Source organism: Marmota monax, unplaced genomic scaffold, assembly GCF_021218885.2.
Source record: "Marmota monax isolate L192 unplaced genomic scaffold, Marmota_monax_Labrador192_F-V1.1 WCK01_AAM20220418_F8-fsc00021, whole genome shotgun sequence".
In the NCBI taxonomy this organism is placed as follows: domain Eukaryota; kingdom Metazoa; phylum Chordata; class Mammalia; order Rodentia; family Sciuridae; genus Marmota; species Marmota monax.
Window position 1 is genome coordinate 26,950,825 of NW_026695228.1, and position 24,534 is coordinate 26,975,358.

Genomic DNA, 24,534 nt, shown 5'->3' on the forward strand with positions numbered 1-24,534 from the left:
GCGTCATCGGGCGGGCCTGCGCACTAAGTGGCCTCGAGGGGAGCGGGGGCGGGGAGTAGGAAATCTTTGGAGGGGTTGCTATGGAGACACCGGTGCCTGTTTCTACGGAAACCAGGGCGGGGTTGAACAGCTCCGGGCGGCGGAGAAGCCTATCCACAGGTTCGAATCCCGCCCGGGCCCATTTCGTCCAGCGGCGCCATTACATCTCCACTTCGAGGATCCTGCAGTACCCCAAAGTGAGGGTGGAACTGTCTGCCCTGGGCTGCGAGCCAAGAGACGGAATGTGCACACAATGCTTGACACCATGGCACCAGGCACTCGGGAGGAGCCAGAGAGGGAATCGGGCCATGGCGGTTTTTCATTCTCGTCCTGTCGGCCGATGGGCTGAGGATGGAAACTCCACCTCAACTTCCGGAGACTTTGGGCACGGCGGGCGCTTCGTGAATAGTCCACCCCGCCCTCTTCCACCCAGAGCCCGGGTCTTGGCCTCAGCCTCTGGCTTTCCCCCAAAACCTCGCCTGGGAGGGGAGGCCACCCGCCCAGGCCCTCTCTCGGCTCCCCCAGCCCCTGCCCCCTCCCCATCCTTTGTCCTCCCATCTCGGCCTCCCTTTCCTCCAACATCGGCCGTCCGCATCATCAGCGGGTTTCCAGCTTTCCCTCTCCTCTCCATCGTTTCCCTGTCTCTCCCTTCTCCCCAGGTCTCTCCACTCGGTGGCCTCTCTCCCTCCCTCAGTCTGTCTGTGACTTAGGAGGTTTCTCCTCTCTCTGCTGCCAATGGGGAACCAGCGGGGGCTGAGGGTGGGGGGCCCAGCCCCGGCCCAGAGCCCAGCCTGGCAGCCTCACTCAGATCTGGGACAACCATTTCCTCTTGCAGCCCCGGAGTCCACTCGGGTTACTCCAGGAGTTCAGGACGGTTGGAAGTGGGGAAGGAGGCTGCTCCCCCGATGCTGGGCTGCTGGCCGGCAGGGCCTTCATACAGGTCAGAGGCCCCGGCCGGCTTCGGGGGGCGGGGGGTGGGGGTGGGGGGCTCTGCATGAATCTCTTTCTACCTCTGAGAAATGACTGCATGGTTATTTCCTCCTGTTCTGTCCCTGTGTGATTTGACTTTTGTGAAAATGTGACCCAGTGAATGAGGGACAAACATTCATGGTTTGGCAGATGGGCATCTGGGCGTTGCTGTGTGCCGGCTTGGTGTCTCTGTGCTGCCTGTGTGTGGCCACTTGTACCTGGCGTGTTCATGTCTGAGGTGCAGACCCGGACCCACAACCCGTGGATATTTCCCTTTGAGTTTCACTGGATGTGTGCCTGTGTGGCCATATTTTGAACATACAATTGTTGCCTAGGTCTTCGTTGTGTTTCTTGTGTCTTTTGTTCTTTTTTTATGGTGCTGGGGAGGGAATCCACTGAGCAATGTCCCTAGCCCTCGTTGTCTTTGTGGGTGTGCCAGATGAACTAGTAGTCATGTGTACATGAACTTCATTTGTCTATCTTTGCTGCTTTGTGCAGTACTTTGTCAGTTTTGTTGGGTAACTGCACGAGTGTGTGTGTCTTTGTTTTGTTGTGCACATGCATGTGACTGTTGTGTTATATGTGTGAGTTCAGGAGCCAAGCTACTGGGCTGAATCCCCTGTGATCCCTTTCTGGCTGCTTGATTGCAGGCAAGTGGCTCACCCTCTCTGAACTTTTTCCCTTTTCTAAAATGATGCTACACAGAGAATCTGGAGTGGGCTTCTAGGATTAAATGAGATAAAAGGTGTAGAGTTTAGAGGTGCGTCGGACACACAGTAGGTGCCCACTGATGCTCTCCATCATTATCCTTCTATGTGGGATGTGTGTCTGGGGCTGGGATCCTGCAGGTCCTACCAGTGCCTGCAGCCTCCCACGCTCTGTGCTCCACTGGGAGGAAGAGAAAGGACGTCCAGGGCACTGACCTGTGTTATCAGGCTCTGGTGGCCTGGGCAGGGGGGTCTGGCAATTCTGCCTCAGTTCTCACGTGGGAAAGGCTAAATATTTACAGTTGCTCCACTCCCAGATTCTGGGGGCCGGGGGTGGTTACCAAGTCTTCTCTCTCCTTCTTTCTCACCAGCCTCTCCCCTTCCTTAGCTCAGAGGCCCTCCTGGACCCTCGGCTTTTCCTCTGACTTCTTGTGCCTGCTGTGAGCTTCGCTGGATTCAGGGTCTTGGTCCTGAGAGGTGAGAGGTGGGAGTGCAGGTGGATGCGGATTCTCTTTGTCAGGAGACCCTGCCCTCTGCTTGGCTGGGCGGAGGAGGCTCCCAGGCCTCCTGCTCACCACCCCAGGCTGACACCATGAAAGGCGCTGGGTTTTGCACACATTCCAGCTCCCGGGGATTTGGTCCATTCCTGTTGTGGGAGACTGAGTGTTGGAAAGGGCGAGAGAAGACCCTCCCGACCCTGACAGCTCTTTCTTGGTGTGTCAGTAAAATAGCAAATGGGCCCTTCCTGGCCCCCCTGACTCAGAGTAGAACCCCAAGTCCTCCTCAAGGCCCAAAATACTGTGCACCCTATGTCCTGCTACCTCTCTGCCTTCATTTTCTGCTCTCCCTCTTGCTCACTCTGTTCCACACTCACGGGCTTCCCCTGCTGTTCCCATTCTCTCTTCCTTCAGGTTTTGCGCAAGTGTCGCCTTTTCAGTGAGACTTTTCCTGACCCCTCCCTTTAAGTCCCTTCTCCCCAGCTCCAGACTCTCCCTCTTCTTATCTGATTTTCCTCCTAAGCTCCATTGCTCTGACTTCCCTGCGGAGTATTCCATAGTTTTCTCAAGGACACTATCAGATCCAGGAGGGCAGAGATTCTGTGTTTTGGTTGAGGCTGTGTCCCTGTTGCCACACAAACAGGCACTTGGGCAGATGGGGTGGATAGGCGTGCAGGTTCCAGGGTCAGTAAGCACACACAGGCATGCATGTCCCCTTCTGAGACTGCAAAGGTGTGAACCCTGGTGGGCCTGGAGATGAAGGTGAGGAGGGCATAGGTGCGGCTCTGGCAGGGCCAGGGTGGTGGCCACAAGTATCCATTTGCCAGCAAAGATCCTGTCTGAGCTCACCTGCAGGAGCACTTGGAACACCTGGGGGCCTGGGGCCTGGGGAGGAGTGCTAGGCACTATTTTAGGCACAGGATAAGGCAGCCAAGGAAACCCCAGAAACCCCAGGGAATGCAGTGGGGGTATGCAAATTAGTAGCAAGAGTGGGGAATAAAACTGAAAAACACAGAGTGACAGGGAGTGCAGCCCAGATCTAGTGGGACCTGAACCAGGATGGGGGGGGGGCACGTTAAAATAGAAAGAATGTTGCCTGTGGAGCAAACTGCAAATGCCAAGGCCCTGAGGCAGGATCTGGCCAAGTGCTGTTCCTGGGTGCTTTGGAGGAGGTGAGGGCAGGGAGGGGACGAGGCAGAGTGTGTCACTGGGAGGACTAGGGCTTTCACGCTAAGTGAGGTGGGAACTACTGAAGGTTGAGTAGAGGAAGGATAGGAACAGATTCCTGAGGTCAAGGTGTCCACTGGCTGCTGAGGGCAGAGTGCTGGAAACCGGGGGCGGGGGGGCAGCTGCTGTAAGGAAAGCCAGGTGGTGTCATGAGCTGGGACCCTGGGAGGGGGCAGGGGGCTGGAGGAATTCAGGATCTAAACAGAGGCGCACAGGCTTGGCGAGGCCTGGGTCTGTTATGAAGGGAAGCAGATGTGCTCCCTCTGGGTTGGAGGGGGAGGGCTTTGTTACCAGACTTGCCCCTCCCCCATCTCACCACCCGCTTTCTTCTGCTTTTTTTTTTTTTTTTTGAGGTGCTGGGACGGCACCCCGGGCCTTGCACATGCTAAGCAAGCATCCTCCCTCTGCTTTTGCTCCAGCTCCTTATATTTTCCTTAATACCGCCGGCGTGGGCGACTCGGGCCTTTGCACTTGCGTTACCCTTGCCCGGGTTGCTTCTCTCCAGACTTTCCCACGACTTCCTGCCGTCACCTCCTCCTGGAAGCCTTCCCCTGTCCGCATCCACCTCCTCTCAAGCAGCCTCTGTGTGGACTCTTCACATCCCTCCCGCTCCGCGCTACCGTTATTTTTAGCACTTAGCACCGGCTGACTAATATACTCTACGAATCCTATATTTGTTTCTTGCCCACTAGGGCGGGGACTTTTGTGCTTTGCTCACGACTAGAAGAAAGTCTGGCACACAGTCGGCTCTCAATAAGCATTTGATGAATGAATGCAGGAGGCATTTTAACCGCAGGGCGCCTGGATCGGGAGCGGGATCGCCCTGGGGCGTCTCGGAGAAAGAGACGGAGACGGATCCCGGACCCGCGGCCAAGCAGGAGTGGACACACGCATGCCCGCGTGCGTCGCCCGGCCTGAGAATGGGGGGCCGGACGTGGGCTCCCGGTGCAACCGCCTCCTGTCCTCCCCTGCTTGCAGGAACGTCATGTCGGTGCCCCGGTGGCGCGCGCTGCCGCTGCTGCTCCTGCTGGGCGCGTCGTGGGCGCGGGCGGGCGCCCCGCGCTGCACCTACACCTTCGTGCTGCCCCAGCAGAAGTTCACCGGCGCCGTATGCTGGAGCGGAGCGGCTGCCGCACGTCCCACTTCCGAGGCCGTGAACGCCAGCGAGGTGGCGGCGCTGCGCATGCGCGTCGGCCGCCACGAGGAGCTGCTGCGCGAGCTGCAGAGGCTGGCCGCCGCCGACGGCGCAGTGGCCGGCGAGGTGCGCGCGCTGCGCAAGGAGAGCCGCGGCCTGAGCGCGCGCCTGGGCCAGCTGCGCGCTCAGCTGCAGCATGAGGCCGGCACGGGGGCGGGGCCGAGCCAGGGGGCGGAGCCTGCCGCTGCGCTGGCGCTGCTCGGGGAACGCGTGCTCAATGCGTCGGCCGAGGCTCAGCAGGCCGCAGCCCGCTTCCACCAGCTGGACGTCAAGTTCCGAGAGCTGGCACAGCTGGTCAGCCAGCAGAGTGACCTCATCGCCCGCCTGGAGCGCCTGTGCCCGGGGGGCGCCGGCGGGCAACAGCAGGTAACCAGAAAGCCTTTCTCAGTAGCATCTGTTTGCTGTGCACATCATCTGTGAAATGGGCCTTCTGCAACCCCACGATGTTATCCGCAGTTCCGAAATCCGAAAAACCTGGAAACGAGATTCCTATCCGTTCATTACTTATTTGGGTCAAAATATAATTGGGGGCTATTTATGGCCTTTACTTATCCATTTAATGTGAATATTCATATGCTCCTCCACTCAAGCATATTATTACCTTGTACAAGGACCAGTGACCGTGCATCCCTGTCATTCAGAATTTTGCCATGCCATTCTGAATTCTAGAACATATCTGGCCCTGGATTTTGCATAAAAGATAGTTTCTCTGTGATAGTCCCTATCTTACGGTGTTGATGGGAGAATCTGTTAAATAGCAGGTAGGACATGCTCCTGTTATTCCAGCTTCACAGAGGAGACTGAGGTGCAGTTGAGTTAAGCTCTCAGCACCAAAGAGAATTTTAGCCCAGCTCTAGCTGTGCTTGATGACCAAGAGAGAATCTCCAGGGGGGGATTTAGTCCTAGGGCTGGGACGTGTCCCCCACCAAGTTCCTGTTGGGGCACTGGGAGAGTCTACATCCTCTCTGGCCCTGAGGAGACCATGCCTCCTGAGCTAGGCATCGATGCAATTGCACTTGACTTTTTCCATCGCCCCAGGTCCTGCCCCCGCCCCTGGTGCCTGTGGTGCCCTTGAGTCTGGTGGGCAGCACCAATAACACCAGCAGGAGGCTGGACCCAGCCCCAGAGCCCCAGAGAGACCAGACCCGGAGACAACAGGGCCCCTTGGCCTCTCCTATGCCTGCAGGGTCCCTTGTGATCCCCACCAAGCCATCAGGTAAAATGAGGGGGTGTGAGGAGCCAGGGGATCTCCATTGCAGTGTGGGTGGAAGGAAATGGTAGAGTCAAGCTTTTCATGGGAGAGTCTTCTCATAGTGAGAAGACTGGAGGAAAGGCTGCTTCTATCTTATAATGAAACGCTTATATAAAGACAAAATTTCTTACTATGGTGTGAAAATAGGAGAGAAAGCATGAGGGGAGGGACTCTCATTTTGATGAGGGGACAGCAAGTGGAGGACTGCTGCTTGGGTGAGTGGAGTTGGTTCAGAGTCTAAGTTCAGGACATATATTCTGGTGAGGAGATGACAGAACTGAAGAGCCCTGGGCTCCACGTTTGCTCTTATGAGAGAAGGACTTGCGAGGTGAGGTGAGGAAGTGGCTGCTGGTGTTACTTGGATGAGGGAAGGGGAGGGCAGAGTCTGTTTTGTGAAGGGACCAGCGAGAAGGAGGACTCTTGTTCTGCTGAGGAGTTGTTTGGCCCGGCTGTGCCTTCATCCCTGTGCCCTTAGGCCCGTGGCAGGACTGTGCGGAGGCCCACCGGGCAGGCCACAGCCAGAGTGGGGTCTACGAGCTGCGACTGGGCCGGCTCGAGGTGTCTGCGTGGTGCGAGCAGCAGCTGGAGGGCGGAGGGTGGACGGTGATCCAGCGGCGCCAGGACGGCTCCGTCAACTTCTTCACCACCTGGCAGCACTACAAGGTGGGCAGGGCGGGGCGGCGCAGGCCGGGGGGCCCAGGGCACTGTTCCTCACCTCCCGACTCTCCCGTCTCGCCAGGTGGGCTTTGGGCGGCCTGACGGGGAATACTGGCTGGGCCTTGAACCTGTGCATCAGCTGACCAGCCGGGGGGACCACGAGCTGCTGGTGCTCCTGGAGGACTGGGGGGGCCGTGGGGCACGTGCCCACTATGATAGCTTCTCTCTGGAACCTGAGAGCGACCACTATCGCCTGCGGCTTGGCCAGTACCACGGTGACGCTGGAGATTCTCTTTCTTGGCACAACGACAAACCCTTCAGCACCGTGGATAGAGACCGAGACTCCTATTCCGGTAGGAGTTCTTATTCTGGAGGGAGGGTAGGGCAGGTGGGATTCCTGTTCTGGGTAGGGAATGAAAAGCAGTGGACAAGATTCCCCTCTGATAAGTATCAGAATAGGAAAGCAAGAGAAGAAAGGCTAGGACTTTTATTCTGATGAGGGGATGGGGAGCCTAGATTAGCTCTCTAATGAGGCAAGAATTAGGATTCTGTTCTGGAGGGCATAGGGTGAGAACCAGGATATTCTTTCTCACTCTTGCTCTTTTTGTGCGTGTGCGCACACGTGCGGTGCGGATCAAATCTTGGACCTCACACAGGCTAAGAAAGCTCTTTACCACTGAGCTGCACCCACCCCAGCCCAGTCTCTTATTCTAGAAAGGAAGCAAGAATTTTTTTTCCTGATAAAGGAATGAGTGATGATGACTAATTTTAAAAGTGGGAAAGGTGTGTCTTGTACTTTGGAAAGGAGACAGGGAAGGCATTAAGACTATTACTCTGAAAAACAAAGTGGGAGGCCAGGGTTTTTATTTTGGAGAGGAAATGGAGGATCAGGGCTTATATTCAGTAAGACTGGGGAGGACCAGGGGATGGTTGGCAGATGCCTTGCACGTGGCGTGCAGGGGAGGCTCCTTTAATCTGGTGAGGACACCCACTCTTTTCCCCTCAGGTAACTGCGCCTTGTACCAGCGCGGGGGCTGGTGGTACCATGCCTGTGCCCACTCCAACCTCAATGGTGTGTGGCACCGTGGTGGCCACTACCGAAACCGCTACCAGGATGGTGTCTACTGGGCTGAGTTCCGTGGCGGGGCATACTCCCTCAAGAAGGCCGCCATGCTGATCCGACCCGCCAGGCCCTGACTGCCCGGGCCTCTGTCCGCCTGGCCCCAGGGTGTTTCCCAGCAGAAGACTAAATTGTCCTGGCCGCACCTTCTCTGTGGCTCAGTGCTGAGCCTGTCCCGGACTTTCCCACTGTGGATTTGCTCCCCAGAGCCCCAGAATGGGACCCAGGAGTCCCCCCACCCGTGTCGCGGGCCCAGACAGCTCCCCAAGGGCACTTGTCTCGGATTTGAGCTCACATTTTATAACAACACAGAGCATCCAGAGCCCGCGTCTGGTGTGTGCGCCCGCAGGGGTCACTCCCTGGGCCTGCCCTCCTCCTCCTCCTCCTCCTCTTCCTCCTCCTCCTCCTCCTCCTCCTTCAGGTCCTCCAAGATGAGGTTGTCCAGGTCCTCCAGGAGGCCGCCCTGGCTCAGGCAAGTGGCCACCGTGGAGCCGCTGCTGACGTGGGGGTTGCTGGGGTGGAGGACTTTGGGCAGATGGTTCTGTTTGCGGCTCTTGGGGTGTGCACAGGACGTGCCAGGCACATGGGGCTCTGGGGAGGGAGAGGAGCTGAGGTCATGGGGCCCAAGGACCCAGGAGACTCGGGATGAGGCAGCAGGGGCCATGTGGGGCTCTGTGGAGGCCAGGAGGGGACCGAGATTATGGACCACAGATTATGGGGACAGAGCTGCAGGAAACCGAGCACATGGAGACTACAGAGAGCCAGGGACACGGGGTCAGCTGGGACTGCAGGGATAAGACAGGAGCCCAGAACAGAGGCCACGGGACCCTGGATGTGGGCCACTGGGGCGAGACCTCAGAACCCCATGGGCAAGACTCGGGCCAAGGAAAGGGGAGCCAGGAAGATGAGTGCAGGTGGGGCTGTGGCCGCACAGGGGACACAGGCTGCCCGAGCGGTCAGTGGTGGGGCTCACCTCGCCGGTTGTAGCAGTCGGCGGCCGAGCAGGAGTGGGTGTGTGTGCTGCGGCGGTCCATGTCCCGGTCCCAGCGCGGGGGGAGGATCCGTGTTGGATACACGGGAAAGCCGCACCCGTAGCAGGGGGACGGGGACCCCATTTGTGCCCAGCCCCTGGGGGCGGGCAGGGCTGTGAGGGTCCGAAGGCGAGGCTGGGCTGGGGTTGGGGCCAGGACAGGGTGGGACAGGACTAGGAAGGGGCAGGAGTGAGGGTGGGGTGGGGGTCAGTGCCCTCACCGGAAGTTATGCCGACACTTCGGGCAGTGGAACTCGGCCACGCCCCACATCTTGTCACAGGGCACTGGGTCGTAGCGCTTGCGGCATTTCCGGCACCGAGACACCTGGGGTGTGGAGAGGGCACTGGGTTGTCGCCAGTGCAGTGGCACCGCAGCGGCTGCTGGTGCTTACCTGCTGGATTGTGCGTCCAGCAGGTCACACTGGCCGCCTATGACAGCCACTGCGGCAACGTGGACACCAGGGCAGTGGGCACACAGCGGGGCCCCACTCCCTGAGGAGCAGCACACCACAGGCCCCCTGCCCCACAGGCCCCGGGCAGAAGCCAGCCGTGGTGGGTCGGGGGTCGGGGCTCGGGTTTGACTCCGTAGGTGCCCAACTGCACAGGGTCAGGCTCTTGGGCAGGAGTTTGGCTTCTCAAATCCAAGGTCAGGAGCCCACCTCGGTGCCACGGGTTGAGATCAGAGCTCACAGTCGGGCTCCAAGGTTGGAAGTGCCACCGAGCTCTCGGAGGCTCATGTCCTTTGGTCAGAGGGGTGGCTGCTGAGGATGGGGCTCAGGAGTGAAGTACGGGACAGAATCAAGGTCGGGCTTGGGAGCATCACCTCTTTGCGCTGGGGCACACGGCGCCACCAGACGTGATCACAGGAGGAACAGGCAAACTGGCGGTCCACGGCAGGGATCAGGTCGTCCTGGGCACGCTGGAACATGCGCAGGTTGGCCTGCGTCAATGGCAGGAGGGAGGTGGCCACCGCCTGTGGAATGGGGTTGGTGGGGACAAGAAGGGGGGTCACCCTCCTCCACAACCATAAATGTCAGCCCTCTTCTCCCTACAAATGCGTCCCTGTCCTGCCCCTGTGCTGTCTGCCATGGATGGATGGATGGATGGACGAACAGATAGACAGATGTCCTCTCTGCCTTTCCTCCCTCATCCCACACCTGGCCTTGTCCCAGCCACCAACACACCTGGATATCCCGATCCTGCTTCATGTCCTCTGGTGGGTCCTAGATGGAGACACTGGGGCAGAAACTGGGCAAGGCTCTCGGGCCTCTTTGTACCCTTGTTTGTTGGGGGAGGGGTCCCTGCATGGTGGCTCCTGGATGGGGAGAGGTGGCTCTGGCTCCCTTTGAGAATACGGTGCCCCTAAGTCCCAGGAGCTGACTGAGCCATGCCTCACTTACTGAGAACCACCAGTGTGGCCTCAGGTATCCAAATAACAGCCCTGGGAGGAGGGCGTACCTGGTGTTCCCATTGCTCAGATAGGGAAACTGAGGCCTAGAGCCTGAGACTACCCCAAGTGAGCATGGCTGGCGGAGCCTGGACCCCATACCCTCTTACTGCCTGAAGACTCACCACACGCTGTCGACACTGACATATTGCTTCCTTGAGGCCACACTGCCTTAGGCTAAGTGTTGGGGACATGGATTCAGACAGAGGCAGGTTGGAATCCCGGCTCTGTCCCTTCCAACTGTGGAAAGTAGGGCAAGGTACTTGTCCCTGGGGTTGTTATTGAGGGGCATCTCAGAGCCAGGCTCTGATTCCAGGTGGCCAAGGTTCAAATCCCAGCTAGCACCTGCTTGCTGCATGAACCTGGACAATGATGTCATCATGCTGGGCCTTACTTTCCTTGTCTGTAAAATGGGGTGATGCATATTAAGACCTGTCTAATGGGGTCACTGTTGCCACAAAAAAGTCAGTTCCTGGAGTCCTGCCACAAGGGAAATGCTCAGTCAATGTATTGCTATTATTTTTGTAATCCTATGCTCTATGTATATAAAGAGACAACATACTTTATTATACTCTTTAATAACTCTGTGATTGGCCTTTCCATCAGGGACATTCAGACTATCAGCCACCAAAGCTGTCTTACGAGGCAGGTGACCATCTTGCACCTGTGCATCAAAGCCATTCATTCCTTCCTTGCACACACGGGTTCCCTCCTCCCTCCTCCCCAGCTCCTAACCCTCCTTCTTCTGGGGCCAGTACCCTTTCTGACTTCCCTCCTCCTGGAAGATCTTTGTCTTCCTCTTCCCTCCGCTTCCTTTTCTGGGGCTTCCTTCTCCCTATCGTGAAGTCTTGGCAGCCCCAGCCCCAGGCGGCCTTCCCTGACCTGGAGGCCTCTCCAGCCTGGCTTGTTGCACGGCCTGTTTCAAGCCCCGGCCAGAAACGGATTGAGAGGAAAAAGTGCGTGAGGTCGGTTGATGAGTGGAGGACCATCTGTGGCCAGGCCCTCTTGCTCCAGAGTGGGTCACCACGGTCGGCTCGGGTCCCCTCTCTCTCCTTCGGGTTACCCAGTCCTTGAGGCGAGGGGGCAGGTTACCTGGGCATCCAGGTCGTTACTCAGTTCCTGTCCATCTCTCTGCTTTACCCCTGATGGGAGAGTCAGGGAAGGAAGGGCCCTTGAGGGGTCTGTTGGAGTTCCAGGTCCCGCGGTCTCCCCAAGGCTGGGACCTCCGGGGAGAGGGTCTCCCTCCACACCTCTCCCTAGACCATGTGGTCCCAGCGCCAACTCCAGGGCCCGGCCGCTCACCGTACACGATGGAGCGTCCCACTCCGGTGTGGTCGCTGCCGAATTTCCTCATAAGCGCCCCTGCCTTCTTGTTGGACACCTTCCCATGAAACTTCTCCCGGAGGCGCCGGACGCTCTTCTCCAGCTGTGATGGGGACAGGGGCCTCGGGTAGCGGAAGGAGAGGAACGACGGCCCTCCCCCATCTCTGGGTATCTTTCTTCGGGCCTGAACTTGACCCTTGGTTTTGGCCTCCGCTCCCCCCGCATCCCTTTAAGGCATTTCCTGGAAAAAGCCAAAGTCCTCGCGGGGCGCTGGGGGAGGGTGCGGGCTGGAGCGCGCGGCCCGGCCTAGGGGACGGGGCGGGGGACGGCCAGACAACCCCTGGTCCCTGACCCCTGACCGTGCAGACCCCGCTTTCCCTCGGGGAGGCCGCGCTTCGCTCTGGGGGACGTGGGAGTCGCTCTCTGCTCCGAGGGGGCCTAACGTCACCGAGGGGAGGCTGACTCCGGATGGAGTCCCCCGGAACTGCGAAGCCCCCTCGGCGTTCCGGGCCCCTCCTCGGCGTCGGTCGCGACCCCGGCCCAGCCGAAGCCATCTCCTACCTCTACCCCTTCCTGAGACATGGTGGCGGCGGCGGCGGCGCAGGTCTCCGCGAGGGTCCGCACTGCGCGGCGCGGCCGCCCCCTACCTGGGCGCGCCCGTCGGTCCGGCAGCCGCGCAGGGCAGGGGGCGGTGCCTCGAGGCGGCTCCGCCCTTCCTCCCCGGCCCCTCTTTCGCTTTCGATTCTTGGGGGACGGGGCGCGCTGGCTCCGCCTCGGCTCCGCCTCTGCTCTGGCGCCCCGAACCCAGCCTGGCGCCCGGGGTCTGCGCCCTGCGGCGGAGCGCGCACCCCTCGGGCGGGGGAGGCGGCGCGGCCTCTGCAGTCGGTCACATGTCCCCACGCTGCGCGGGGTCCGCGTCTTCACGTCCCTCGTGGGGGCGGGGCCGCATCCGAAGGCCGCGGCTGGTCCCCGCGGCCCCCACCTCCGAGCGCGCTCCCCAGTTCGTCACCCTGCGCCCCGCGCTCGCGCTCTCGCTCTCCCGGGAATCAGGCTTCGGTTAGCACCTGGCCCCTTTTCTTGCTCTGAGTCTTTCACCTGGCCACCGTCATTTCTTTGAAGCTCAGTTTACTTCTCTGTAAAATGGGCACGACAGGAAAGCCTACCTCCTGGAGCAGAGTGTGTGCCGGGATTCCCCGGCAGGAAACTTAATGGCGCCTGCCACACCGTAGACACTCCCTTGGTCACTGGGCCACCCACGGTGGGACCGCGGTAGGGGCAGACGATGAGGGTGGTTAAGAAGAATACAGATTCCTAGTCCCTAACAGCCAGGCAGAATCCGCTGCCTCGTGGCGCCAGGGAATCCACACTGTAAGTCGGGAGGTTGACAGTCCCATGGTCCACGACTATTCTAACGCAGTGGGCTGGGGAGCCCTTAGATGGGCTCTTGTCAAGCCTGAGGACACCAGCCATGGCTTCATGGAGAAGGGGACAATTTGTACAGAAGCCCTGAAGTTTAAGGTTTTAGCTAGGCGAAGAATAGAGGGGAGAAGGAAATAAGACAGTGGTATTTGGGGCAGGGTCTCAGCTGGCACGTGCCGTCGAGGGGGGAACCGCCTTGTGGGCTGTCCTGGGCTCTGTAGGATGCGGGGCAGCATCCCTGACCTCCACCCACGAGGTGCCAGGGACAGCCCTCTCCAGTCGCGCAATCAAACTGGACTCCAGACATTGCCACGGTCCCTGGGGGGCAAAGTTGCCTTGGGAAGACCAATCCTAAAATGCTTTTTCAGTTTTCCGGCCCTTTTGTACAGAGGTTGAAGCCTCATCCCAAGATGGACATTCATTTGTTAATTATATTCAGATACTACAGTCAATATGGACAATGGGGTAGAAGTGCCTAAAACATTTTTAAATGGACTATCCTAGGGTCCATCAATCGCACTGCTGGGTATTTGTATCTAAAGGAAAGGAAAGCAGCGAGTTGAAGAGACCGCTCTACTCGGGTATTTACCGCAGAGCCGTGCTCAGTCACAGGTGTGGAAGCATCAGATGGGTGGACAAGGAAACCTAGCGCACACACAGCGGATACCACTGAGCCAGCGAAGAAGAAAACCCTCTCATCTGCACCAACAGGGAGGAGGCCAGAGGTCAGCGCGTTCAGTGAAATAAGCCTGGTCCGAAGACAAATACCAGGTGATCCCTCTCCTAGGTGGAACTTTAAAAAGTCGATTTCATAGAAGTTGAGAGTAGAACTGGTTTCCAGAGGCAGTGGGAGAGGTCGGTCAGAGTGCAACGTTATATTTAGAAAGGAACACCGAAGTTCTGTTGACGGTAGGGCTACCGTGTACATTGAAAAATAGCTAGAAGGAGCCAGGCACAGTGGCCCGCCCTTGTCTGTAATCCCAGCAGTTTAGGAGGCTGAGGCAGGAGGATTGCAAGTTTGAGAACAGCCTCAGCAACGTAGTGAGGCCCTAAGCAACTCAGGGAGAACTTGTCTCAAAATAAAAAAGGGCTGGTAGGTGGCTAAGTAGTAAAGCACCCCTGGGTTCAATCCCCAGTACAAAAAAAAAAAAAAAAAGTCTTACTGCAAAGCAATGGTAAATGTTTGAAGTGTGGATAGGCTAATTATTCTCATGTGATCTGTGATCTTTATACAATGTATCCATGTATCAAAACATTACATTGTAGCCCACAAATTTATATAATTATGTCAATCAAAAATAAAGGGCTGGAGTTGTGGCTCAGTGGTAGAGCTCTCGCCTAGCTTGCATGAGGCACTGGGTTTGATCCTCAGCACCACATAAAAACAAAATAGGGCTGGGGATGTGGCTCAAGTGGTAGCGGGCTCGCCTGGCATGCGTGCGGCGGCGGCCTGGGTTCGATCCTCAGCACCACATACAAACAAAGATGTTGTGTCCGCCGAAAACTAAAAAATAAATATTAAAAAATTCTCTTTCTCTCTTAAAAAAATAAAATAAAAATAAAAACAAAATAATGTGTCCACCTAAAAAACTAAAAAAGAAAAATACATAAATAAGTAAATATTAAAAAATAAAAATAAAACAAAAAACCCATTTAAAACTGAATGAACAAATTAAATACAAATACAATTATACTAGTGGGTTGGGGATCTAGCTCAGTGTAAGGGTGCTTGCCTGGTGTGCCTGAAGCCCAGGGTTTGATCCCCAGCGCTACAAAAATGAGAAAGTAGCCAGACACAGTGGTGCTCTCCTGTAATCCCAGTGGCTTGGGAGGCTGAGGCAGGAGAATCTCAAGTTCAAAGCCAGCTCAGCAACTTAGTGAAGAAGCCCTGAGACTCTGTCTCAAAAAAATAAAAAGGACCGGAATGTAATTAAGTACCTCTAGCTTTAAGTACCTTTGGGTTCAATCCCCGGTACAACAAAAAATGTAATTATACCAATAAATTTTATAGATCATTATTGTATAATAGTATATTTATCATATATTTATCACATCAATACTTTTATTTTTTTGCCGAACTGGAGAATGAACCCAGGGGTGCTCTACCACTGAGATATCCCCTCAGCCCTTTTTTATTTTTAATTTTTTTATATTTATTCTTAAGTTTTAGGTGGATACAGCATCTTTATTTTTCATTTATGTGGTGCCAAGGATTGAAACCAGTGCCTAGTGCATGCTACATGAGCACTCTACCACTGAGCCACAACCCCAGGACCCTTCAGCCCTTTTTTAAAAATTCTTTTTTTACTTTGAGACAGGCTCTCACTAAGTTGCCCAGGCTGTCCTTGAACATGTGAACCTTCTGCCCCAGCCTCCTGGGTGTTGGGATTACAGGCATGTGCCACTTTACAGGCATGCATCGGTGCACCTGACTAAACATATATTCCTTTTTTTTTAATGTTTTTTTGTAGTTGTAGATGGGCACAATACCTTTATGTTTTAAATTATTTATATGTGGGGCTGAGAATCGAACCCAGGGCCCCAGATGTGCGAGGCAATTGCTTACCACTGAGCCACGACCCCAGTCCCAAGATATATTCTTTAAAAAATGAAAATAGCCATTAAAAATACAATGTTGCCAAGTGTGATGGTGCGCGCCTGTAATCCCAGCAAGTGGAGAGGCTGAGTCAGGAGGATTGCAAGTTCAAGGCCAGCCTCAGCAACTTAGTGAGACTCTAAGCAATTTAGTAAGACCCTAACTCAAAATACAAAATAAAGAGGGGTGGGGATGTGGCCAAGTGGTTAAACACCCCTGGCTTTAATTCCCAGTAACAATAAATAAATTAAATAAAAATCCAGATGTTCATATGTTTTTTAGTTGAACCCCCTAACCGCCTGGGCTGTGTGTCCCCACTCTGGAGAAGGTGATGTTACCGAAAGCAGTTCTTGGTTCTTTGTAGCTGGATGGTGGAAGTTCAGGCAGGACAGGGGTTAGAGACTGTATCAAGGAACTGAGATTTTTGTGGCAGCAGTGGGGAAGTCTGAAGGGGCTGTCCCATTAGAGTTGCCAGTGGCTGGTCTGTTTGCCGGGGGAGCTCTCAGCTCTGCCGAGTGCCCGCTGTGGTAGGCATTAAGTCTACTTAGTGGAAGCTGCTCCAGTCCCCACGCACATCAGGTCTGCAAGATTCTAATAATGGTGGCCCCCGTATAGAGTGCTTACTGTGTGTCAGGCACTATACCCCTGTCTTTGTGGAACTGGCGCTGTAGTGGGGGAGACAGAAAAGAAATGAATATGTGCCAGGTACTGTGGCACATGCCTGTAATCCCAGCTACTTGGGAGGCTGAGGCAGGAGGATTGCAAGTTTGAGGCTACCTTTGGCAACTTAGTAAGATGCTATTTCCAAATAAAAAATAAATATTGCCAGGGATGTAGCTCAGTAGATCGCTCCTGTGTTCAATCCCGAATACCTCTGCTCCCATAGTAATATAATAGAACACGGTTTGTAAATGATCTGATGAAAAATGAGCTGGGGTAAGAATATGGGTAAAAAGGATCAGGGAAAGCACAGGAAGTGATATCTGAGGAGAGACCTGTTGGAGCTAAGGGAGGGAACTAAGTGGATATCTGGGGAAAGAGAGTTCCAGGCAGAGGGAACAGCATGTGCAAGGGTCCTGGGGTAGAAGCATGGGACATTTGTTACCAATTGTATTAATTTTTTATTGCAGTGTTACAAATTGCCCCAAGTGTAGCAGCTTAGAATACTAGACACTTACTATTTCATCCAGTATTTATGGACCAGGATTCCATGAATGGCTCTGCTGGGCTGTTGGGGTTCAGGGTCTCTCACAAGGCTACAGTCTAGACATTGGCTGGAGCTTCAATTCCAAGAGGGTTTGACTGGGGCTGGCAGACCTGTTTCCAAGATGGTTCACACTGTAGCTGGCTGGTGGGTGCTGACTGGTAAGGCCACTCTTCAGTTCCACCCCACGGAGACTGCCTGAGTGGCCTCCCAGCATGGCAGCTGTCCTCCCCAGAGCATTCTGTTCAAGACGGGGAGAGCCTCGTGGAAACTGAATCTCCCATTCTCCCATGCCCCAGTGCGGGGGCTTGAACCCAGGGCCTTGCACATGTTAGGCAAGCACTGTCCCACTGAGCCACACCCCCAGCCAGAAAGTTGCCTCTTTTCCTGACCACGCCTTGAAAGTCAGGTAGCGTCTCTTCTACCACATTGTGCCTTCACAGTGGGGCAGTAGAGCAGCCTGCATCGGGGGCTGGACTGGAGACCCCGATCTCTCTCCCTCCCACCCTCCCATCTCCTGTTGGCTGTGCTCAAGAGGCAAGGAGGGGAGATAGCCCATGAGTGCCGGGCAGGAAGGAGAAAGGGGAAAGTCGATTCTGAAGGACAAACAGAGACATAACCAGGCATTGAACTGGGGCATTTGTAGATGAACCCAAACCTGAAATATTCCCAGCAACCACACGGGGGCGCTGCCTACCCACTGAGAGTTGGGTTAGAGTTTCGTGATCCTCTTGACCTGGGCTGGTTTGTGCAGTGGTGTGAGCGTTAGTGTGAGCGTTACTGCCTTCATCTTTTTTTTTTTTTTTAAGAATTTGACCTTTTGGGCTGAGGATGTGGCTCAAGCGGTAGCGCGCTCGCCTGGCATGCGTGCGGCCCGGGTTCGATCCTCAGCACCACATACAAACAAAGATGTTGTGTCCGCCGAGAACTAAAAAATAAATATTAAAAATTCTCTCTCTCTTTCTCTTTCTCTCACTCTCTCTTTAAAAAAAAAAAAGAATTTGACCTTTTTTTACTTATTTGTTTTCATGTGGTGCTGAAGATCGAACCCAGTGCCTCATACATGCTAGGCAAATGCTCTAATACTGACCTACAACCCCAACTTTATCCTTTATTTTTATTTCTTTCTTTTATTTTGTGGGGCAGTGCTGAGAATGCAACCCAGGGCCTCACACATGCTGGACAAGCTGGGCTACATCCCCAGCTTACCCTTTGTTTTTATAAAAGGTGTGGGAAAGGAGGAAGTGCATGCGCTGAGACACTGAGAAGAAAGGCAGCCATTGACACATTAGTGTAATTGAGTCAAAGATGAAACCCATGAGATCCATCCGTGTATTAAATTGTGAGATGCACATCTAGTGCTGCCCGTGTGGCAGTGGGTGCTAGGTGCATCCAAGAGCAAGGCACTGTCTGCCCTTCCGAAGCTCATGTTTTGTTTTCAGTAAAACAAACCAACCAACCCAGGGGCGCTTAACCCCTGAGCCAGGTCCCCGGCCCTTTTTTGTATTTTATTTAGGCACAGGGTCTCGCTGAGTTGCTTAGAACCTCACGAAGCTGCTGAGGCTGGCTTTGAACTTGCAGTCCTCCTGCCTCAGTCTCCTGAGCCACCGGGATTACAGGTGTGCGCCAAAGCTCAGAGTCTTAATGGGGATGAGAAACGTGAGCACGATGATATCACAAGTAATCATTTAATTATATCTGTATAGATATCAAGAAAAGAGGAAATGAAGGAATCCGTGAGAAAGGAGAACCCAGGGCCCGCATTCCCACCCCCTCCTCTATGGGGCTCTCACACTCTGGGGATCTGACCACCGGCCCTCTTCACCCCAGGGCCAGGTATAGTCAATCAGGAACAGCCCGACACCCCAGAGCCCACTGAAGTGATTCCAGCTGCCCCATCCTGAACCTGCAGACCCAGCCTCACCCATTCTGTCCTGTGGAGGCCTCAGGGATGGTCTTGCCCCCACCTTCCTCCTGCTCCTCTGTTCCCTGGCCAGCCTGCGCCTCCTCACGTGGGCTGCACAGCACGCCCTGCTTCCTGCCGGGCCTGTGAGGCTGGACTTCTTCCTTCATGATGGTCATTTCCACGTCAATCCTGGGGGACCTGGAAACACACACCTACCCTCTGACCTGGAGGTCCCTCCCCACGGAGCCATCCACCCGCGAGCACAAAGCTGCATGGAGCAGAATCTGCAGGCACTCAGGCGGAGCTGGGCAGCAGAGCTCAGCCTGGCACGCACAGGGCGCTGGCTGCACCCCCAGTATCCAAACCCCAAGCCAGAAGCCAAACCAAAACCACCGGATCGTCACCTCATGGCTAAAATCAAGAATCGGCCATGTAAAAGGAACTGTGTGGATAAATCAGGGTACCCCGCCGTGGGATGCTATCATCCGGTTCTTCAACAGAATGAGGTTTCTTAGGGCCAATGTAGGAAGATGGCCACTTACACATGAAGCAAAAAAAGGCAAGTCTCCAATGAGTATGATCCTTCTGTTAAAAAATGAGAAATCAGCTAGGCGCAGTGGCCCATGCCTGTCATCCCAGCAACTCAGGAGGCTGAGACAGGAGGATCACAAGTTTGAGGTCAGCCTCAGCAGCTTAGAGACCCTGCCTCAAAACAAAAAAATAAAAAAGGGCTGGGGATTTAGATCAGTGGTATAGCACCCCTGGGTTCAACCCCCAGGACTCATATAAAACAAAACAGAAGAGACACAGAGACTGGTTTGGACATAAGAAAAATTCTGCAGAAACATCGGTGTGCATCTCCATAGGTAGAGCTCCACACCACCTTATTTCCTTATGGCCTATTTCTCTAACAACTGGATTTCTTTTGCAATGAGCATTCAGCATTTCTGTAATCAAAGGAAAATACCCCCGTGAAATAGAAAAGGAGGGAACCCTTCCAAACTCATTCTATGAGGCTGATATCACCCTGATAGTAAAAGCAGGCAAAGACCCATCAAGGAAAGAAAAAAACTTCAGACCAATATCCCTGATGAACATAGATGCAAAAATTCTCAATAAAATTCTGGCAAATCGCATACAAAAACATTAAAAGGTAGTGCACCACAATCAAGTGGAGTCATCCCAGGGATGCAGGGTTGGTTCAACATACGGAAATCAATAAATGTAATTCATCATATTAATGGACTTAAAAACAAGAATCATAGGATCATCTCAATAGATGCAGAAAAAGCCTTTGACAAAATACAGCACACCTTCCTGTTCAAAACACTAGAAAAAAAAGGGGGTGCCTGGGGTTGTGGCTCAGTGGTAGAGCGCTTGCCTAGCATGTGTGAGGCACTGGGTTCGATTCTTAGCACCACATATAAATAAATAAAATAAAGATTCATTGACAACTAGACGATATTTTTAAAAATAACACTAGAAAAAACTAAGGATAGTAGGAACATACGTCAGCATTGTAAAAGCTATCCATGCTAAACCCAAGGCCAGCATCATTCTAAATGGATAAAAATTGAAAGCATTCCCTTTAAAAACTGGAACAAGACAAGGATGTTCTCTTGTACCACTTCTATTCAACATCATCCTTGAAACTCTAGCCAGAGCAATTAAAAGAAAGAAATTAAAGGGATACAAATAGATAAAGAAGAACTCAAACAATCACTATTTGCTAATGACATGATTCTATATCTAGAAGATCCAAAAAAGTCCCACCAGAGAACTTCTAAATGAATTCAGCAAAGTAGCAGGATATGAAATCAATGCCCATAAATCAAATGCATTCCTATACATCAGCAATGAATCCACTGAAAGAGAAATTAGGAAAACTAACCTATTTACAATAGCCTCAAAAAACCAAACCAAACCAAAACAAACAAACAAACAAATAAACAAAAACCTGGGAATCAAACTAACAAAAGAAATGGAAGACCTCTACAATGAAAACTACAGAACACTAAAGAAAGAAGTTGAAGATGGAAAGATCTCCCATGTTCCTGGATAGGCAGGATTAATATTATCAAAATGGCTATATTACTTACCAAAAGCATTAAACAGAATTAATGCAATTCCTGTTAAAATCCCAATGACATTCTTCATAGAAATAGAAAAAGCAGTCATGAATTTTTAAAAAATATTTATTTATTTAGTTAGTTTTAGGTGGACATAATATATTTATTTTATTTTTATGTGGTGCTGAGAATCAAACCCAGTGCCTCATGCATGCTAGGCAAGCATGCTACCACTTGAGCCACATCCCCAGCCTGAAATTTATTTGGAAAAATAAGAGACCCAGAATAGCTAAAGCAATCCTTAGTAAGAAAAGTGAAGCAGGAGGCATCACAATACCAGACCTTAAACTATACTACAGAGCTATAGTAACAAAAATGGCATGGTATGGCCCCAAAATAGACTTGTAGCCCAATGGTACAGAACAGAGGACACAGAGACAAACCCACATAAATAGTTATGTCATACTAGACAAAGGTGCCAAAAACATTCACTGGAGAAAAGACAGCCTATTCAACAAATGGTGCTGGCAAAACTGGAAACTCATATGTAGCAAAATAAAATCAAACCTCTCTCTCTCACCCTGCACAAAAATCAACTCAAACTGGGTCAAAGACTTAGGCACTAGAACAGAGACCCTGCGTCTAATAGAAGAAAAAATAGGCCCGAATCTTTACCATGTGGCCTAGGATCTGACTTCCTTAACAAGACTCCTCAAGTGCAAGGAGTAAAATCAAGGATCAATAAATGGGATGGATTCAAATTAAAAAGCTTCTTCTCAGCAAAGGAAACAATCAATAACGTGAGAAGAGAGCCTGCAGACTGGGAGAAAATCTTTACCACATGCACCTCCAATAAAGCATTAATCTCTAGGATATATAAAGAACTCAAAAAGTTAACACACACACACACACACACACACACACAAAAGTCAATAAATGGGCCAAAGAACTGAACAGACACTTCACAGAAGAAGAAATACAATAGCTCAACAAATATATGAAAACATGTTCAACATCTCTAGCAATTAGAGAAGTGCAAATCAAAACTACTATAAGATTTCATCTCACTCCTGTAACAATGGCAATCATCAAGAATACAGGTAACAGGGGCTGGGGTTGGTGGCTCAGCGGTAGAGCACTCACCTGTCACATGTGAGACCCTGGGTTCGATCCTCAGCACCACATAAAAATAAATAAACAAAATAAAGATATTGTGCCCATGTATAACTAAAAAAATATTTAAAAAAAGAATAAAGGTAACAATAAATGTTGGCGAGGATGTGGGGAAAAAGGCACACTCATACATTGCTGGTGGGACTGAAAATTGGTGCACCCAATATGGAAAGCAGTATGGAGATTCCTCAGAACAACTTGGAACAGCACCACCATTTGACCCAGTTATCCCACTCCTTGGTTTATACCCAAAGGACTTAAAATCAGCATACTACAGTAATGCAGCCACATCAATGTTTATAGCAGCTCAATTCACAATAGCTAAACTTTGGAACCAACCTAGGTGGCTTTTAACAATGAATGGATAAAGAAAATGTGGTATATATACTCAACAAAATACTACTTTGCTGAGTAGTATTTAAAATTTAAAAAATACCCAATGAGATGAATCCAATTATTTTAAAAAGTAGCCCTGGAAATATAGTTCTGATGATGACACATAAGAGGTGAGGAGTAATTTGGGATTTTACAATTTGTGCTGTCATCAGTACATAGAATGTCCCCAGAGCACAGAAATCAGTGGAATGTCCTTTACAGCATAGAAATTATGGCATTTGCTAGTAAATGGTTGGAGTTGGAGAATGTCATGCTAAGCAAAATAAGCCAATCCCACAAAACCAAAGGCCGAATGTTTTCTCTAATATGGGGATGCTAATTCACAATAAGGTGAGGGGCACTAGGGAAGAATAGTGTCACCTTAGATTAGGTAGAGGGAAGTGAAGGGAGGGGAGGGGAAAGAATGTGGGGATAGGAAAGACAGCAGAATGAAACAGACATTATTACTGTATGTATATATGTGACTGCGTGACCAATGTGATTCTGCAACATGTACACTCAGAAAACAAATTATACCCCATCTAGGTATGATATATCAAAGTGCATAGATGCATTCTACTGTCATGTATAACTAATTTAAACAAATTAAAAATGAGATAAATCTAATTATTTAAAAAAGTAGCCCTGGAAATACAGTTCTGATGATAAAATGTAGGATGTGAGTAGAAATTTGGGATTTTATAATTTGTGCTGTCCTCATTGCGTAGAATGCCCCCAGAGCACAGAATCAGTGGAGTGTCCTTTACAGCATAGAGGTCTTTGGTTGAATTCTGGGGACCAGCCTCCCCACACTTTTCTAGGAATGCCTTTTGTGCAGAAGTTGAGCAAACTGTTGTCTGCTCAGATGAGTTAGGTGGGCAGCGTCTAAAACACCATCGATCACAGTCCACCCAGTACCGGGCTGTCTGTGGGGCTGTCTGTGTGTCCTGGCCTTGGTATGTTCTGGCTCAGGGGTCATTGTCCCATTTACCCTAGCCTTTTTTTTATAATCCCAGCCCTCCCCCCCTTTTAAATGTCTCTCTCTCTCTCTCTCTTTTTTTTTTAAGAGAGAGAGAATATTTTTTAATATTTATTTTTTCGGTTTTCGGTGTTTGTATGTGGTGCTGAGGATGGAACCCAGGCCGCACGCATGCCAGGCGAGCGCACTACCGCTTGAGCCACATCCCCAGCCCCCATCGCCAGCCCTTGCACTGCTTTTTCTAAGGTGTGGCATGAGGGGAAACATCCTTCACACCATCCCAGGCCTGGTGGCCTTGCCTTTGCATCTGGAAGTAGAGTTCACTGTTGAACCCACATTCCCAAGGAAGACCAAGGGTGAAAGGCTCCGAGGAGGAGAGCTGGAACAGTGTGGGGCGGCTCAACAGAATACTCGGGGCTCTAGGACCGCGATGGCCGGGGCGTCACCTCTTCGTATTTTACATCTCATATATTATCCAGTATTATCCCTTCCCCCTACATGGACCATCCTGGCCTTTCTTTCTCTTTTGTTGTGGTGCCGGGTCTCACACAAGCTGGGCACGTGCTCCACCACTGAGCTGTATACACCCCAGCCCTCCCTGCCCTTTTCTTATGGAACAAATAAATCAGGCTTGTTCTTAAAAAAAACAAAAACAAAACCTAAATGTTAAGACTGACCTAGCCAGGCGTCACCAGGTGTGGCACACGCCTGTAATCCCAGTGGCTCGGAGGCTGAGGCAGGAGGATGGCAAGTTCAAAGCCAGCCTCAGCAATTTAGGGAGGCCCTAGGCAACTTTAGCGAGACCCCATCTCTAAATAAAAATACAAAAAAGGGCTGCAGATGTGGCTTGGTGACTAAGCACCCCCGGGTTCAATACTGGTACAAAAACAAAAAAAGTGTGACCTCCAAAGAGGAAGCCCTTGTGTGTACAGGGAAATAAAAGGTAAATTTCATCTTTGTCTGTGGTCACTGGATATCCCAAAACATGAGGGACGAGGGATGCAAGTTCTAGTTCCTGGGTGCGGGAGCAGGGTGGGAAAGATTCCCTTTGTGGTGCTGGGGATGGAACCCAGGGCCTTGTGCATGCCAGGCAGGCACTCTACCAACTGACTACATCCCCAGCCCCTAGGTTTACCTTTTGAGGATTGGTTTTTGCTGGAATGTTTTCACATATCATTAAAAAGTAATAAGTACAGCACAGCAAAGGAGACGGAAAGGTGAAGAGTCCCAGGATGGCAGAGGGTCTTCGCTAGCTGCTCTTCTCACAGAGGGTTGACATCTAGACTGCATAAGGAACTCAAAACAGCATCACACCAAAGATCAAATAGCGCAATGAAAAATGGGCAAATG

At 52.3% G+C, this 24,534-nt stretch overlaps 2 protein-coding genes across 7 annotated transcripts; one reads left to right on the forward strand and one right to left on the reverse strand.

Annotated features, from left to right (window-relative positions):
• Window positions 1-40: 40 nt before the first annotated feature.
• Window positions 41-7,985, forward strand: Angptl6 (angiopoietin like 6). 6 transcript variants are annotated; one of them, XM_046437632.2, is made up of 8 exons: window positions 41-159; window positions 875-979; window positions 2,109-2,192; window positions 4,418-5,000; window positions 5,673-5,850; window positions 6,362-6,549; window positions 6,626-6,896; window positions 7,550-7,985. In XM_046437632.2, exons 2-8 carry the CDS (start codon window positions 945-947, stop codon window positions 7,738-7,740), a joined length of 1,530 nt encoding a protein of 509 aa, XP_046293588.1. In that variant the 5' UTR covers window positions 41-159; window positions 875-944; the 3' UTR covers window positions 7,741-7,985. The 6 variants fall into 6 exon arrangements, with proteins under 6 accessions (XP_046293588.1, XP_046293589.1, XP_046293587.1 ...); XM_046437633.2 differs by lacking the exon at window positions 41-159 and adding an exon at window positions 221-236; XM_046437631.1 differs by lacking the exon at window positions 41-159 and adding an exon at window positions 333-698 and having other exon boundaries at window positions 2,104-2,192.
• Window positions 7,391-12,327, reverse strand: Shfl (shiftless antiviral inhibitor of ribosomal frameshifting). The gene is made up of 8 exons (XM_046437637.2): window positions 12,025-12,327; window positions 11,443-11,566; window positions 11,233-11,282; window positions 9,878-9,916; window positions 9,517-9,666; window positions 8,915-9,018; window positions 8,637-8,791; window positions 7,391-8,254 (listed from the first exon to the last, which is right to left on the reverse strand). The coding sequence occupies exons 1-8, from the start codon at window positions 12,043-12,045 to the stop codon at window positions 8,016-8,018; spliced, it is 882 nt and encodes a 293-aa protein (XP_046293593.1). The 5' UTR covers window positions 12,046-12,327; the 3' UTR covers window positions 7,391-8,015.
• Between the last annotated feature and the right edge of the window lie 12,207 nt (window positions 12,328-24,534).